The sequence below is a fragment of the Artemia franciscana genome, chromosome 18, assembly GCF_032884065.1.
Source record: "Artemia franciscana chromosome 18, ASM3288406v1, whole genome shotgun sequence".
Taxonomy (NCBI): domain Eukaryota; kingdom Metazoa; phylum Arthropoda; class Branchiopoda; order Anostraca; family Artemiidae; genus Artemia; species Artemia franciscana.
In genome coordinates, this window is record NC_088880.1 from 3518880 (window position 1) to 3537079 (window position 18200).

Here is an 18200-nt window from a genome sequence, read left to right on the forward strand (position 1 = left end):
TGCAGTTACGGCCGTTTAACTTATTCATGGGAACAAAATAACCTTATCCTAACCAAGGATGTACCTACAAATATAGCGTCTGAATTAAAAATAAATGTAAGGTGTTTATTTAGACATTAAATTAATCTGTAAATGCCTGTATTTAGTATTATCTTTAAAGAAAATGTTAGTAAATGAAATTAAAGACGCTGAAAGTCGTATTTTCATTAATAGCTACTTAGCTGTAAACAGAGAAAAAGAAACAAATCAAAATTTTCTGTGGATTTTGAAAAAATCATTTTAAAGAGAAAAAACTACTAATCTATATTATTTTCAGTGAAACTGTAATTGTACGTAATATAACTCCCCAATATATTTTATTGCATTTATTTTAAACTAAAAGAATAACTATCATAACTGAACCTACTAAAGAGCAAATGAAAACCCATAGTAACCGAGAAAATGAGAAAACGAGCAACCTATAGTTAGAAAAGGGCTCATTTGAAAGACAATATTTATATATAGGTATTTCTTATAAATTCGTCTTGATAGTGTTAATACTTGCCAAATACCCAGCTTGGAAGGTTCTTGCCTACGAGCCCTCCTTCGGCGCGGTAATAGCTACGGCCATTGCAAGACCTTCTTTTTTTATTTTTGGTAATTTTTAAGTATGTCTAGCTTAGAAAAACGGCTTTAAATCTATTTTAAAAGAAATTTCTTTTTTGTAGCTACAGTTGTTCTGTCATTTGACCTTGAACATTTTTTTTTTAGTAAGATTACAGCCATAAAGAAAGACCGACACTTAATTTAGTGTCGTCAGTATCATGAGTGTCCATTAATGGGGAGGGCACACCATGTGTTAGTCGATCATTTCAACTTGGACAACTATTATTTTGTTTTTTTTTTAGTTTAGTTGCTTGGTTTCTGACCCTCACTTTAATGGTAAATGGCTGGAATATATATGAGAAGTGTCTATATGAGGATTATGGACGCCATGCAATCGTAGATGTCCTCCGTGATACTTTGGAGCCCGACTTGAGACCAATTGATCGGATGCCAAGTGTCATGTTTCTTGGGGAATGCTTGGGCTATCCCTTGTCAAGGTATATTATCTTATGAAAGATTGACTTTATTTCATGTAGTTTATCATGAAACCTAGAAATATTGTTGCTAAAGTTCCGCATTCAGATTTTTTCTAAATAATAAGTGGGGAGGTAGGTGGTGGTTTCTCCAACATGGGGAAAGATAGCCTAAAAGCCATTCTCAAGTTGTCAGTCTGCTCAACAGATATTGTTTTCGCTTACCAAATAATTTTACTCTTAGATTTACTTTGATTGAGAAGGGGTAAATATTTTTTAGCCTTGCTCTTAGATTATAAACACAGAACATTATTTGGAGAAAATTTTTAAAAAAGTGATTTTTCCTTGTTATTCAAGGTCGAGATCTCACCAACCTCAGCCGTACCTTTTTTTGTGCGGGGTTTTCAACAACGGCAATCTCAATGGTGCAGTTTCTATTCCAATTCGCCGTCATTTTCGAGGTGTTTTTGGCTATTATTCAAAGTTCTCATATTTTTTTTGCAGCAAACTTTTACCATGAACACTAACTGAAATCGTAGTTACCGTTCCAGAATCTGCTTCTTAAGGCAATTTTTTTCTCACTTGACAGTTTTATTAATTTTTGGTAAGTCAACTGTAAGCCGTGGTTCATTCTTTACTAGGTTGCAGCTTTCGCTGCCGCCAGGATAAAAAATAGTGACAAATTTTTATTCTATTTTAGGGGCATAGGTTAATTGAATCTCTCACAAAACAAATATTCAGGAAACTGAGCATTTTCATAATATTAGAAAACAAGGCTAAATCTAACTAAATTTCTTTTTTAAACAAAAACTATAAGAAAAATAACATTGCTTAGTCAGAAAACAATACTAAACCTGACTTTTATCTATTTTTTAGCCAAATTTCACAGTAGCAGAATATATTGCATTGTTATTTTTTGGACGGTTTAGCATGAACACTTATAAACAGAAAACAACTTACATTTATAAACAGAAAACTTATTAACTTTTAATAAAGTCCTTGAGCTTGGATATTCGAGCTGAAATTTTTATAATCAGGACCACATGATGACATGTGGAGCCTTAAATCTGGAGCTGCATCAAGTTTATTTTTATGTTCGTTCTTGGTTAATGTATAGGATGAATATGCCCTTTCAGCAACCAATGAAAGGCAGTAGACAATCCAGGGCTTTATCACTGATGCTTTTATATTCTTTTATTGCTCGTACCAGTAAGATTGTTGCTAGTAATTTTAGTAAGATTAGAGAACTCAGTAAGATTTGCAGGTTTACACTCAGAACATAGAGTGTGTTCTGAATATCAACCTGCTGATATTTCAATTATTACCTCTTTATCTGAGATTGACAAGTTGGATCAATAAGCAGTAAATGATTTTTTTTCAGGCCAGTTTTTATTAAAACGTGTTTTTTATTTTTTGGTTACTCTGGGTCGTGGTTCATTCTTTACTAGAGTATGGCTACCTCTGCAACCATGAAAATAAAACAACTGAGAGGTGGTGGTACCGTTTTACTGGCAGATATTTAAATATCAATATGAATTAATTACAAAAATGATTATTAGGTTTTTTAACCGACCACTGTACACCAGTTTAATTAGAGAAATTACCCCATTCAAAATGAACGAGACACTGAGATACTGACTTCGAAATCTGTTTGCTTTCTCAATATTGTAAATGATAATTTAATGAATTAGAATATTATAGTTATTTGCTAAGTGAGTAAGCAAAGCGGATTAAAAAAAAACTAATAATTGAATGATTGTGTGATGATATCACAGTATGAAACAATTGAATTTAGGGATTTTGCAGTGTGAACCGGGAACAGTTGAATTTCTTAACAGGTAAAGATAGATTGTTAGAAGAAGTGGGATCAATTGATTATTCAAAAACGCAACAAAAATTAAATGTTTTAAGGACGGTAATTTAAAATTAAAAAAAAAACGTTACCAAAATAATCTCCGTGGCAACTCTGCCAAGATATTCATTCCACCATTACTGATATTTTTATCACGAACCCCCTCAGAGGCTTCCGCGTACTCATGTGGGTTCGCATACCGCAGGTTGAGAACTCCTGGTATAAATAAAAGTCTCTCTGTGAATTAAAAGTGCAGGGAGAATCGATCCTGACTCATCATATAAATAACTTTTTGTTTGTTGGGAGAGCAGGGTGGGGTTTTCTCTTCCAGACTTTGAAAGATGAACTGTTTCCTTGAAAAAAATCGAAAGAAATTCGTAACCCCTACATTTTCCTGAATTCGTTTCATTGTCCGTTTTCGAAAAATGTATGAAAAGCCTAATGTTTTATTTCTTTTAGTGTAATTCACCGACGATTTGTCGAGACAAGATATGTAAGCTGCCAAGACCAAACTGATTTCATGAAAAGTCCTCAAATTTGGTTTTACAGATACATGAAGCAACTTGGTCCAGATTCTGATCACATTACTCATATTGTCGTCACAGCAAACCAATTTATTTGGAATATGTACAGAGTGTTATATGCAACTGGATTTATAGGAGATAATAACGTTGAGGTCAATAGTATACCAGATTACAAGTATAGACGCTCAGGTGACGCTATTTTGTTAAGAAGGGATTTTAGTGAAAAAGAAGAATGGTGGTATTATAATGCAACAACTTCCAAGTGGGTGTTTAATTTGACCTTGTTGCCGGATTGGCTATCAGAGGGTAAGAGTAATAATGCAACTTTAACTGATTTAAAATATCATAATGCAACAGTATTTAATGATACATCTAGTCACAAAAAAGTGAGTGTGGAAGACCAGAAGTTGAGACCAGATTTATTAAGTAATTTGGAGGGTTCAAATCAGACGGTTGGCAATTCTTCTTCCAGAGTGCTTGATGAAAAAACCAAGACTGTGTGAACTCCAAAGTTATAAAGTCAAATGGTGATATTAAATGAGTTGGCAATGTGTATAAGAAGGGGTTTTACGGTTTCTAAGAACCTTCTTTTCTCATTAAACTATATAGGTTTTGATTAATTCGCTTATATGTAAAGTTGTGCCATAAATTTTGTCACTCAATTTTTAAGATACAAAACTGTTGTGTCTGGAACACTTATAAACAATTTTGTCAGTGTTTTTTTTGTGCTTTTTGACAGAAAAGACAAAATTTCATGGTTTGAAAATGAGGAGAGATGAAAAGATTTACAGGAAATAGGAATTTGATGGGATGGAAGAATGAAGCTCTGAGCAATGCGCAGAGGAAGAGCTCGCTTCATTGTGTTGGCAAGAACCATTGTAGCCTCAAAACTCAAAAAGAATTTTTCAATGTCTTCGTTTCGTTCTATGTTCTTATTGAAATATGAATTAATCCATCCAGTTCTAAAAGACTTAAGTTAATCTCCTTTCAGTCCTTGAAGAATGTCTTTAAGGTCAAACCTCTGCCACCAAAGCTGTAGCTGCTTTTGTGCATGATTTTTGACAAGAATATCACATGGCAGTGCCACCAAACCTGGTACTAACTTATACAATTAAGATGAAGTGAAATTGTTATTCCCTTCCCTGAATTGATATTAAACGAAGATTTGTTCTCACCAGACATTTCTGCTTTGTTTTTCAAACAGGTTTTCAATTTTTTGATTACTACTGGCCGGGGTTTGTTCTTTATTAGATTTCCTCTAGGAGAGGCAACCATAATAGATATATTTACTATTACTACTACTACTACTAATAACTCACTGCAGCACCAATCCGCCTGAGGCCAACACAGCTACGCACGCTCCTCCTTCAACCTAATCTATTTAAAGCCTCCCTCTTTACACCCTCCCAGGAAGTTCCCATTTCCTTTAAATCTTTATTTATATTAATCGTATCAAGAAAAATGACGTTGGAATAGTTCGGGGACCAATCATGGCTGTCCCAGTAAGGCAACCTATCGTATCTAAAGCCAAGTATTTATAAAGTTAATGCATAATAAACGAATAATACAAATTTAATATAACTGTGGTTGCAGCGGTAGCTGAAATCCAGTGAAAGACGAACACGACCCACAGTAACCAAACAAAATAGCCTGAAACCCCTAAAAATGTTGCCATATCGAAACACAAAGTACACCATTAGAATTTACTTGGCCGAGAGCCTTATACCGGAAACTTACAGTTTCCTTGGCTTGAACAAAAAGGACAATCATTGGTTTCGAAGGAAAAATAGAAAGTCATTTTTCTGCATGAGAAGCATTTTTCCCCCGCTTTTTCTTCTCCCCAGCTACCTTGGCACTGGAACATCATACAGAACTGTTTAAGGGCTAATTTCAATGGAAAGTGCCACATATAGTCAAAAAGGAAATTGCAACATATAGTTAAAGGAACTTATTGCATATAATCATTCAAATAACATTAGAGTAAAGAAAAAAAATCTACCCCATAAAAACTGAAATATTAAAATAAATCATCATATGCATGATATGCAACCCTCTAGTATTTTTTGAAAAGTTGTTTCTCTGAGGTATGTTGCCATGTTTTACTGACTGCTGCCTGGTTTTCTTTGGTTCGGCTTTTACTATCCCAACTATGAATTAGCCAGAAGATTTTTGTATTCGTTATTATTTTCGAAAAAAATTGTGTCTCGTACAACAACTCTAAAGGCTAATGCTGTTCGTTTAAATGCTGCTCTATAATTTCAGTTAAAAAAAAACTTGCTTCTTTTATAAGGATTTGGAATGAGAATAAATAAGGGATTTTATTATATCTGCTGTAATAAATACTTCAGTGCTGTAATAATTAAATAATGCTTCAGTTTTTAAGAATTTTGTTTTCTAATAACAAAGGAAACTCTTTGGTTGAAGTTTCTTAATTAAGAGCTGTTTGATTCAAAACTTATTTATTTCTAAATATTTAATTGTTTAATATTTTTAATGGTAATTTTTTTAATATCAAATACAAATATGTAATTTACTATTAAATACAAATATGTAAATGTGTTCATAATTTTTTACACTGTGCTTCGAGAATAATTAAAATTCTGTAAAAATAGCCCTTTATATTTCTTAAGGGGATTTGAAATAAAAATAAATTAAAGGTCATCCTTTCCATGGTTGTCCTGGTTACTTCTTTGATAATATTTTTCCCACTGGTACCCAATGGACGCTGATAACTAACGCTGATCCACTAACAATACCCCTTCACCCCAGAGAAGGACCTATATTAAAACCAATCATTAAAAAAATCGGGAAAGATCCGTGTCTTTATATGTTTAAAAAATCACTATTATTTACAAAAATTGGGCATAAGACGGCTTTTTCAAGAAGCTTCATGCATAGTAACTCGCGCTTACTGATACTCCTACTAACAACTCATCGCAGCACCAAGTTGCCTGAGGCAAACACAGCTACGCACGCTCCTCCTCGATCCTAATCTATTCAAAGCCTCCCATTTACACCCTCCCGGGAAGTTCCCATTTCCTTTAGTTTTTCCTTTATGACTTCCTCCCACCCAAGACGAAGACGACCTGCTTACCGTTTAGCCCTAGACGGTTGGCTGAAAAGGACAATCTTTGGCAATCTGTCATCGTTCATCCGCACAACGTGCCCTCGGCATTTCAACCTTACTTTCATTATAGCTCTAGAAAGAAGTATTGAACCATATTTTTCGTATAGCCAACAGCATAAAATATTGTCAGTAAGCCGAGTAACCAGAACTACCCGTAGGCAATTTCTTTGGAAAACATCTAGCAAAATTTTCATCCGCTTTTTTGGAGCGCCCATGCTTCAGAGCCATATTTAACTACTGTCATCTATATAGCTTCTAATATTCTTATCTTGGTTTGCTGACTTATCTTCCTATTCTTCCAAACTTTTTTTAAACTTTGCAAAAAAAAACAACACCAAGAGTCTTGGCTAATCTACTTTTAACAGCTTCACTGCTCTAACGTCTTTACTAATAATGCTACCAAGGTAAGTGAAGCTGCCTACCTGATCAATCTTTTGTTACACAACGTCACCCTTTCATCTTCACTTATTCCTAGCCTTAGCGACTTAGCTTTCTTAACATTAATTTTCACACCTATTCTAGCGCCCTGGACTCGCAAAACCTCAAAAAGTTCATTCATTTTGCTCAGACTTTCATCAAGGATGCTTAAGTTATCAGCATAATCAAATTCCAAGAGAGTTTTTCCTCCCCATTTGATTCCGTGGTCTCCAATCGCCTTTCCTGTACTCCTTCAGACAAAGTCCATCAAAATGATCCATAAAAAATGGGGATAGAACACAATCCTGCTCAGCTCCTGATTTAATACAAAACCAGCTGCTAATCTAATTTCCTACCTTAACCTAAGTTGTCTGCTATACCAGACAATTATAAGACCTTTGCTAAAGCTTTTCTATCAACAGAATGAATCGAACGCTTGCTTAAAACTGAGGACCAAAGGTGTTTAACAATTCAGGTACTTCTCAATTATTAACCTAAGAGTGAAAGTTTGATCGATTCATCCTCTACCTTTTTTTAAAACCACACTGTTCTTCTCTAAAAACTTTGTCTATAGCTTCTCTCAGTCTAAAAAGTATCATAATACTAAGCAATTTGCGACTTACAGAGACCAAACTAATTCCTCGATAATTACCACACTCACTCTTATCCCCTTTTTTATACTGTGGTTTAATTAAGATATTTCTAAAACCGTTTTTACTTCCCCTTTTTCAAAAATCATATCCATAATCTTCAGTAAATTATTTCTAACTTCAGAGCCATCGTATTTGAAAAACTCATTTACCACACTATCAGCACTTGGACCCTTGTTATTTTCTATTCCTTTTAGTACTGTCGCTAATTCTTCCTCACAAGACAAATCTTCATTCACACCCAAGGTATCACAAAAATTTTCATTTTCCTCTATATCTTTTCCAGCAACTCTATCTCGATTTAGCATGTTCTCAAAATGTTCTGCCCATCTTCTTTAACTCTTTTCTTATCACTAATTGTGGCGCCGTTCCTATCAAACAGTTCGTGGTAACGAACTGTAGTAAGGAGCGACCCGGCTCAATAGCAACCAAAACTCTAAAAAATGGGGTTTGACATCAATAGCTGCATCAAAAGAATCGCATTTTAATGCTGATTTTAAATAATTAAGTTTAATCAAGTTTAGTCTTACCCATCAAAAGTTACGAGCCTGAGAAAATTTGCCTTATTTTAAAAAATAGGGGGAAACAACCCCTAAAAGTCATAGAATCTTAACGAAAATCACACCATCAGATTCAGCGTATCAAAGAACCCTACTGTAGAAGTTTCAAGCTCCTATCTACAAAAATGTGGAATTTCGTATTTTTTGCCAGAAGACAAATCGCGGGTGCGTGTTTATTTGTTAGTTTTTTTTTTCCCAGGGGTCATCGTATCGATCAAGTGGTCCTACAATGTCGCAAGAGGGCTCATTCTAATGGAAATGAAAAGTTCTAGTGCCCTTTTTAAGTGACCAAAAAAATTGGAGGGCACCTAGGCCCCCTCCCACACTCATTTTTCTCCAAAGTCAACGGATCAAAATTTTGAGATAGCCATTTTGTTCCGCATAGTCAAAAACCATAATAACTATGTCTTTGGGAATGAATTACTCCCTAACAGTCCCTGGGGGAGGGGCTGCAAGTTACAAACTTCGGCCAGTGTTTACATATAATAATGGTTACTGGGAAGTGTACAGCGTTTTCAGGGGATTTTTTTTGGTTGGGGGGGGGGTTGAGGGGAGGGAGCTATGTGGGAGGATCTTTCCTTGCAGAAATATCTCAGGGGGGAACAGAAATTCAATGAAAAGGGAGCAGGATTTTCTAAAATTACTATAAAAAAAACAATGAAAAAATAAACATGGAAATGTTTTTTCAATTGTAAGTAAGGAGTAGCATTGAAACTTAAAACGAACAGAGATTATTACGCATATGAGGAGTTCTAAAAATACTTTAGCATAAAGAGCGAGGTATTTAGGAGGAGATAAATACCTCGCTCTTTATGCTATAGTATTTTTAGTTATTTCAACTATTTATTCTATGGCCTTTGGGATTCAGTGGTCATTCTCAAAGAATTGGGACAAAACTTACGATTTAGTGCAAAGAACGAGGTATTAACGAGGGTACAAACCCCCTCATATACATAAAAAAAAATTTAGAATATAAACAGTTTGTTAGGTAAGCTAATTCTTATGTTACGTATATTTTTTACTAATAAAAATATTCGTTAAAAATTAAAATTTATAGTTGCCTTTTTATGTAACCGAAAATTTGCAGGGTAACTAGGCTTTCCCCACCTCTTATTTTTCAAAATCGTCTGATCAAAACTTAGAGAAAGCCATTTAGCCAAAAAAGGAATTAATATGCAAATTTCATTTTAATAATTTATATGTGGAGAGCCAAAATCAAACATGCATTAATTCAAAAACGTTCAGAAATTACATAAAAAACTAGTTTTTTAACTGAAAGTAAGGAGCGACATTAAAACTTAAAACGAACAGAAATTACTCCGTATATGAAATGGGTTGTCCCCTCCGCAATCCCTTGCTCTTTACACTAAAGTTTGACTCTTTGTCACAATTCTGCTTTTTAAAACAATTAAAAACTTTAGCGTAAAGAGCAAGGGATTGCGGAGGGGACAACCCATTTCATATACGGAGTAATTTCTGTTCGTTTTAAGTTTTAATGTCGCTCCTTACTTTCAGTTAAAAAACTAGTTTTTTTTTATGTAATCTTTAACTGGGAGTCCAGATTGACTATTCTATTCTCAATTTATTAACACGCCAGTAAAATATTTTACTAGTACGCTGTCTAGCTGCTTCTTCCAGATCCTCGGCAATTTTACCCAAGGCCTTCACTTAACACCTCCTTAGTTCATATTTTAATGCTTTCTCCACTTTCTTATCATTCGTATTGTTTCCGCATGATCTATCACTCAAATAGTTCTTGTAGAAGTAAGTCCCTTCCTTTCTCTATTAAACACAAAGGTTTTTCACTAATATCCCTTGCTGCAGTCCTATCTTTCTTCCCTAAGATACCATCAGCAACTTCGCAAATTGTTTTCTAACATTATTCCAACCGTCTTCCACATTGTTTAAACTCTCAAGCTTAGTATTCAACTGTTTCTAGAAAATTTCTCTGAAATTCTCATTCTGGAGTCTATCAACATCATAATTTCCCGGGGGTAGTTACCCTTCCGTAATTTCAGCTTTAAATTAACCCTACTTCAGCTTTCTCTATAGAAATTAACACTTCTTTCTGAGGAAAGTAAAAAGGGGCAATAAAGTATAAATCAGACTTTATGATTGTGAATATTGTAAATGGCGTTGAATGACTTACCTTTTTTTTCCTCGTCTGTAAAGACGAGGAAACCCTTTTTTTTACCTCGTGCGTTTTTTTAGTTTGTTTTTTTAAATGATTGCCATTGAGCTGTGTCTTTTCTTTTTTTCCTCTTTTATTTTTTCAGTTTTTTATTTTTTTAGTTTTTTCTTTTTTCTTTTTTTTTAGTTTTTTCATTTTTTTTTAGTTCCTTTCATTTTTAGTTTTTTCTTTTTACCTTTCTTCTTTTTTAGTTATTTTTTAGTTTTTCTATCTCTGGTTTTTTAGTTTTTTTCTTTTTTAGTTTTTTCTTTTTTTATTTTTCATTTTCTTTTCTAGCTTTTCCTTTTTTTAGTTTCTTCTTTCCCTTTTTTCTTTTATAGTTTTTTTCTATTTTGTTTTTTAGTTTTTTATTAATTTTTTTCAGTTTTTCGTTTTTTCTTTTTTTAAGTTTTTTATCTTTGTTTAGTTTTTTTTTTATTTTTCTTCTTTTTTTAGTTTCCCTTTTTCTCTATTTTTTAGTTTTTATCTTTTTAGTTTTTTCTTTTTTTAGTTTTTTTTCTTTTTTATGTTTTTTCTTTTTTTCTCCTTTTTAGTTTTTTTTGGCTCCTCCCCAACACCTAGTTGGTGGGGGTGCTTCGTGCCCCCCCAGGTCCCCCACGCGCGTAAGTCGTTACGCGCCATATTAGTTACGCGCCATTGTAGTTGTGTCCCTGTGTCCCACCTGTGAATATAGATAGATATACATATGTTTTTAACTACCTAAAACTTGCGAATATACAACATGCATCCCTGTCCCATTGTCTGTGCATATAAATAGATTGTCAGGTTTACTGACTCTTGAAAATGCAACCTATAATTGTCCATGGGAAAAAAATCCGTATTCAGATCTATACCTCATTAATCTAATGATTGCCCTTGAGCTTTGTTGACGGTGATTGCTAATCGAATATTCCCTGTGTCCCCGTCGTCATTTATATATCCCCCTTTTGCCCCCCGGCGTCCCGGTCGTCATTTATATTCCCTGTGTCCCGGTCGTTATTTGTGTCCTGGTGTCCCGGTCTGTAGTGTCATCTTATAATGACGTCATATACAAAGCCATATATACTTATAATGACGTCATATGCAAACCCACAAACAAACAAACATGCATGCATACAACTTATTATATATATATATATATATATATATATATATATATATATATATATATATATATATATATATATATATATATATATATATATATATATATAGTTTCTTTTTTAGTCTTTTCTTTTTTAGTTTTTCTTTTTTTAGTTTTGTAGCTTTTTTAGTTTTTTAGCTTTTGTTTCTTTTTAGGTTTTCGCCTTTTTATTTGTTTCCTTTTTTTAGTTTTTTTCTTTTTAGGTTTTTTTTTTAGTTTTTTGCTCTTTTTTAGTTTTTCCTTTTTTAGTTTTTTCTTTTTTTAGTTTTTTTTTGTTTTTTAGTTATTTCTTTTTTTTTAAAGTTTTTGAGCTTTTTCAATTTTTTTTCTTTTTTCAGTTTTCTCTTTCTTCTTTATTTTTCAGACATCATATGCAAACCCTCAACACAAAAATACATACAACTAATTTTTATATATAGACTAGCGCGAAGCGCCACCCCAACTTCTAGTTGGCGGGGGCGCTTCCCAACCCCCCAAGCCCCCCCGCGCGCAAGTCGTTACGCACCATTGTAGCTGTGTCCCTGTGTCCCACCCTTGAGTATAGATAGATATATGAAGCGCCCCCCCCGCACGCGTTAAGTCGTTACATGCCATATTAGTTACGCACCATTGTAGTTGTGTCCCTGGGTCCCACCTGTGATATATATATATATATATATATATATATATATATATATATATATATATATATATATATATATATATATATATATATATATATATATATATATATATATATATATATATATATATATATATATATATATATATATATATATATATATATATATATATATATATATATATATATATATATATATATATATATATATATATATATATATATATATATATATATATATATATATATATATATATATATATAGATGTTGGGGTGGCTCCACCCCAACACCTAGTTTGTGGGGGTGCTTCGCGCCCCCCCGCCTCCCAGGTCCCCCACGCGCCGAAGTCGTTACGTGCCATATTAGTTACGCGCCATTGTAGTTGTGTCCCTCTGTCCCACCTGTGAATATAGATAGATATACATATGTTTTTAACTACGTAGAACTTGCAAATATACAACATTCGTCGCTGTCCCATTGTCTGTCCATATAAACAGATTGTCAGGTTTACCGACTCTTGAACATGCAAAATATAATTGTCAATGGGAAAACAATCCATAATCAGATCTATACCGCATTTTTCTAACGATTGCCCTTGAGCTTTGTTGATGATGATTGCTAATCGAGCATTTTATGTCTCCCCTTCGTCATTTATATATCCCCCTGTGCCCCCCGGCGTCCCAGTTGTAGTTGTTTCCCTGTGTCCTGGTCGTCATTTATATTCCCTGTGTCCCGATCGTCATTTGTATCCCGGTCGTCATTTGTGTCCCGGTATCCCAGTCTGTAATTTCTCTTTGAGTGTCTCGGTCGTCATTTAGATTCCCTCTGTCCCGGTGTCCCTGTCGTCATCTGTGTCCCGGTCTGTAATTTCTCTTTGAGTGTCCCGGTCGTCATTTATATTCCCTGTGTCCCGGTCGTCATTTGTATCCTGGTCTGTAATGTCATCTTATAATGACGTCATATACAAAGCCTTGTATACTTATAATGACGTCATATGCAAACCCACAAACAAACAAACATACATATATACAACTTATTTTTATATATATACTAGCTGTTGGGGTGGCTCGTAAGTCTTTACGAGCCTTATTAGTTACGCGCCATTGTAGTTGTGTCCCTGTGTCCCACCTGTGAATATATGTATATATATATATGAATATATATATGGGTGTATATATATATATATGAATATATATATGGGTGTTTTTAACTACGTAAAACTTGCGAATATACAACATTCTTCGATGTCCCATTTTCTGTGCGTATAAATAGATTGTCAGGTTTATCGACTCTTGAAATTGCAACATAAAATTGTCCATGGGAAAAACAATCCGTATTCAGATCTCTACCTCGTTATTCTAATGATAGCCCTTTAGCTTTCTTGATGGTGATTGCTAATCGAACATTCCCTGTGTCCCCGTCGTCATTTATATATCCCCCTGTGCCCCCGGCGTCCCCGTTGTAGTTGGGTCCCTGTGTCACGGTCGTCATTTATATTCCTAGTATCCCGGTCTTCATTTGTGTCCCAGTCTGTAATTTCTCTTTGAGCGTCCCGGTCGTCATTTATATACCCTGTGTCCCGGTCGTCATTTGTGTCCCGGTCTTTAATTTATCCTTGAGCTTCCCGGTCGTCATTTACATGTCCCAGTTGTTATTTTATGTCCCAGTGTATTTGAGCAGCTTCCTCGGGTGTTGCCATTGTAGGTTCTTCAGTCATTTTACAATTAAAAATTTCTCTTTGAACGATTTTCTTAAATACTTATAATGACGTCATATACTAAGCATCGTCATAACAAACATGACAACAAATAACTTCATGACGACATACAGCTCAATCCTTATAATGACGTCAGTCGACAGACAGACACACAAACAAAACAACTTATTTATATGTATATAAGATATATATATATATATATATATATATATATATATATATATATATATATATATATATAGATATAGTTTCTTTTTTAGTTTTTTCTTTTTTAGTTTTTCTTTTTTTTTTAGTTTCTTCTTTTTATTGATTTGTTTTTTTTAGTTTTTTCTGTTTTTTATTTTTTTCTCTTTAAATTTTTTTTTCTTTTTTAGTTTTTCATTTTTAAAGTTTTGTAGCTTTTTCTTTTTAGTTTTTTTACCTTTTTTGTTTTCTTTTTCCTTTTTTTAGTTTTTAACTTTTTCTTCTTTTTTAGTTTTCATTTTCTTCTTTATTTTTCAGGTGTCATATGCAAACCCTCAAACATACAAAAAAAACAAACATGCTTTAATTTTTTTCTTTTTTAGTTTTTTCTATTTTTTAGTTTTGTAGCTTTTTTATTTTTTCTAGCTTTTTTTCTTATTAGTTTTTTACCTTTTTTATTTTTTTTACTTTTTAGTTTTTTTTCTAAGACGTCAAATGCAAACCCTAAAACATACAAAAAAACAAACATGCTTTGATTTTTTTCTTTTTTAGTTTTTTATATTTTTTAATTTTGTAGCTTTTTTAGTTTTTTTTACCTTTTTTATTTTTTTTTTAGTTTTCTTTTTCTTCTTTATTTTTGTAGACGTCACATGCGTCATATGACAAACAAACACACTTAGTCTGGTTACGCGATGCTCTGGTGATTCCTCGACACACCTTCTTTTTTTACTTTCTCTGTCAACTGCAAGTCTGGTTTCGCGTTGCTCTGGTAGTTGCTTTACACGCATTCGTTGACGTAATTTGCAAATTCCTAATCTGGCCCTTTCTCTTTGAACCGCTAGTCTGGTTTTGCTTTTTGGTAATGTTCTATCTTTTTCAATGTTTTTCAATTTGTCAATGTTCATTCTAACATTGACACTTGGAAAAATCTTAACGTGCCAAGCATGCTAAAGCTCAACAATTTATAATAAACCTCAAAATTTTGGGTATCTGTTCTTTTTTACATTTTAAAGAATTTAATAAAATCGAAAGAGCCTCAATTTTTTGAATACTTATTATTCTTTCTTTTTTTTTGTTTTTTAATTTTTGTCTTTTTAATTTAATTTTATTTTTTATTTTTCTTTTTTTCTTTTCTTAGGTTTTTGATGTCTTTTTCGGTTTTTCTGTTATTTTAGTTTTTTTTTAGTTTCTTCTTTGTTTTTTAATTTGTATTATTTTTTAGTTTTTTCTTTTTATTTAGTTTTTATTTATTTATTCTTTTTAGTTTTTTTATGGCTCTGCAGCGAAATTTAGCAGCCCTCAAAAGAAAAAGAAGGGTTGCTCAGCCAAAAGAAATAGTATCTGTCTTTCCAGAAGATTTTCAATTTGCTGTCAATTTTCCTTTTGGCCCTGACGATGTTTACTATTTGAAGATGCCGAAGGTACAACCTTGGAGCATTAAAGAATTCGGAGGCTGGTATTTGTGCGAATACACAGGATGGCTTCTATCTTTCTTATAGGTAATATAAGCTTCTATCAAGTTTTCTAATCATTTCCTTTTCCAGGACTTTGACAAAGGGGTTTTGTAGCCCTGCCTTTTTATTAATTGTTTATACTCACGTGCTTAATCGTATATTTACGTCGTGTTTTACAGGCCTATATAATTTATCTTAGATTCCCAGTTTCAAAACAAACACCTCCATCCTCTCCCTAACTCTCGTGAACATTTACCGCTGGTGTAGATGACCATATCAATAAATAAAACCGCAGCTTAACTGATTGCACGAAATAATTTTTAAGGATAAAACATTCGTGCGAGTACGTTTGGCGGATTTGGCTAGCGCGTGTATATCAAGATAATAGTCTTTCGAATCTCTCTGGCATCGCTTTTTTAGTTGTTTTATTTTTGTAGTAGAAAAGAATGAGAAATTGTTGTTCGGTTTAGTTTTTATCGTTTAAACAAAGCCTAAGCTTATCAATTAAAAGTTAGTACTATTTATAAGTTCAGGTATTAGTTATCACGCATTAAGTTATATTTGACTTACTTGACTTAAGGCTCCTGCCGCATGGGGTGCGGCGTAGAGAGCTTCGCAACTTGACTTCTCCAGGCGGACCGGTCTGCTGCTAAATGAGGCGCCTCGTCGACAGCAATGTTGGCCATCACCAAGAAGTTGTCGAGGCTGTCTTTCCACCTTGTCCGAGGTCTGCCCCTCGGGCGAGACCAGCCATGGGCTTTTGGGTCGAAGTCGTACACTATTCGGGCTGGCGTTGATGTCGGCATTCGTAGGAGGTGTCCGAACCATCTGAGAGACCTCTGCGCTATCTGGACGGAGAATGGCACCTGGGAGGTGAGAGTAAGCAACCTTGCGTTGCTTACAAAATCATCCCACCGGAATCCCTCGATCCGGCGAAGCTGTTTCGTCTGACAGACGTCTATCATTTTAAGGATGGTTGATTTGAGGGGCCAGGTTTCCGCCGCGTAGAGCAGGACGGAGCTTACGGATGCGTTATAGATTCGCATTTTCGTACGCCTTGAGATGTGCGGCATTCTCCATAGACTGTTGAGTTCTCGACGATGGAAGAGGCTTTCGATATTCGGCTGCATACCTCTTCGTCTACGGAGCCATCATTGGACAGCACAGAGCCGATGTAAGTGAAGTTTTTAACGACTTCAACAAGTGTTCCGCAGACAGTTATGGTATCAGGGTGCGAGACTGGACCTGGGGGTTCAATTGCCATAATCTTAGTTTTGAGCCAGTTGATTTTCAGCCCCACTTTTGCTGCCTCTTCCTTCAGGACTTCCAGAGCGTCGGTCAGCTGGTCGATTGAGTCGGCAACGAGAGCAAGATCGTCTGCGAAGTCCGCATCCGTCAGAATGCGATCTCCAAACTGCAGACCAAAGGGCAGGCGATTTGTAGTTCTTGTCATCACATAGTCTATCACACAATTGAACAATTCCGGGGCGGCGGCACACCCTTGGCGAACGCCAGTTTTGATATTGAATGTCGTGCTCCGTTTTTCGTTGACTTGGACGCAACTCTCGGTCTCTTCGTACAGCTTTTCAAAAAGCTTGCAGTATTTATCTGGTAGACCCGTCGATCTAAGTATTAGCCAAACAGAGTTGCGATCGACGGAGTCAAAAGCAGCTTTGAAGTCTACGAAGGCCACGTAGACTGAAGATTTCTGTCGTTGTCTGTCCAGACCATAGAAGGTGGTATCCCTCACCTATGGGATCAGTCCCATTCCCGACTAGGTGGGTTTCTGTTATTCCAGCAATAGAGATGCGGAATCGCTTCAGTTCCATCGCCAGAAGCGTCTTTGCTCCGGGAAAGTTCAATGTCAATACATTCCAGGTGGCAATCCGGAGGCCACCATGGTCAAGGAGATTCAAACTCTGGTCACTTCTCAGTCCAGGGGCGAGCAAGGGTCGTGATGGGATAAAAGAAGATCGGTCATCCGAGGCAGTTGCTAAGCTATTCATTGCAATCGATTTCAGGTGGAGGGTTGCAGGCCCAACCGACCCTAGGCCTGGATTCTGATTAGAGCCAGGATTTACCTGGATACTGAGAATCCTGGGGTGGGCTCCACCCACCTCATGAGGTTGAGGCCACCCTGATCGGAGCGATTAGTTAGGGACATCCGTCTTTTCGACATCCGTATTAACGTCACTCTCTACAGTCATCACAAATACTTTAACCAGGAGAATAAGAAGAAGGTGATATCTTTTGAAAATATAGAAGCAATATTCTCAAAATACTCTAATACAAGATATTTGATTAATAGGCTATACAAAAATAAAATCCACAAGAAAACTTTTCAAACACTTTGACGCTTTATCTTTTTTTACTTTTTTTTATCGCCACCCGTGCAATTTTTTTCTTTTTTGTATATTGATTGAAAAAAAGAAATTTGTTTTCGACACAGTAAAATGCAGATAAAAAATGCAAACAACAGTTGAAGCAGGTGTAGGCCTAAATACTATCATTTAAGAAATTAAATTTCGTCTCTAAAAAGGAGACCAATTGCTTTAGGCTATAAGTTTTATTTTTTAAACAAATTTAAAAAATAATTTTTTTTAACAGAAGCTAGTATTTTTTTTTGTGAGGATTAAATTTAAAACCAACATAAATTATTGCTGCACAGTTTATGCAAAATATATTGGTAAAATTGGGTCAAATTTATTGAAGCGTGGTATT

General features: G+C 34.7%; 1 protein-coding gene across 1 annotated transcript in view; it reads left to right on the forward strand.

The window, feature by feature from the left end:
* LOC136038509 (GPI mannosyltransferase 3-like) overlaps positions 1 to 4613 on the forward strand; it is a 31163-nt gene extending 26550 nt beyond the window's left edge. Inside the window, exons 7-8 of the mRNA XM_065721603.1 lie at positions 888 to 1082; positions 3370 to 4613. Coding sequence (XP_065577675.1) covers positions 888 to 1082; positions 3370 to 3937 — 763 coding nt within the window. The 3' untranslated portion in view covers positions 3938 to 4613. The remainder of the gene's footprint in view (positions 1 to 887; positions 1083 to 3369) is intronic.
* Positions 4614 to 18200: the final 13587 nt, after the last annotated feature.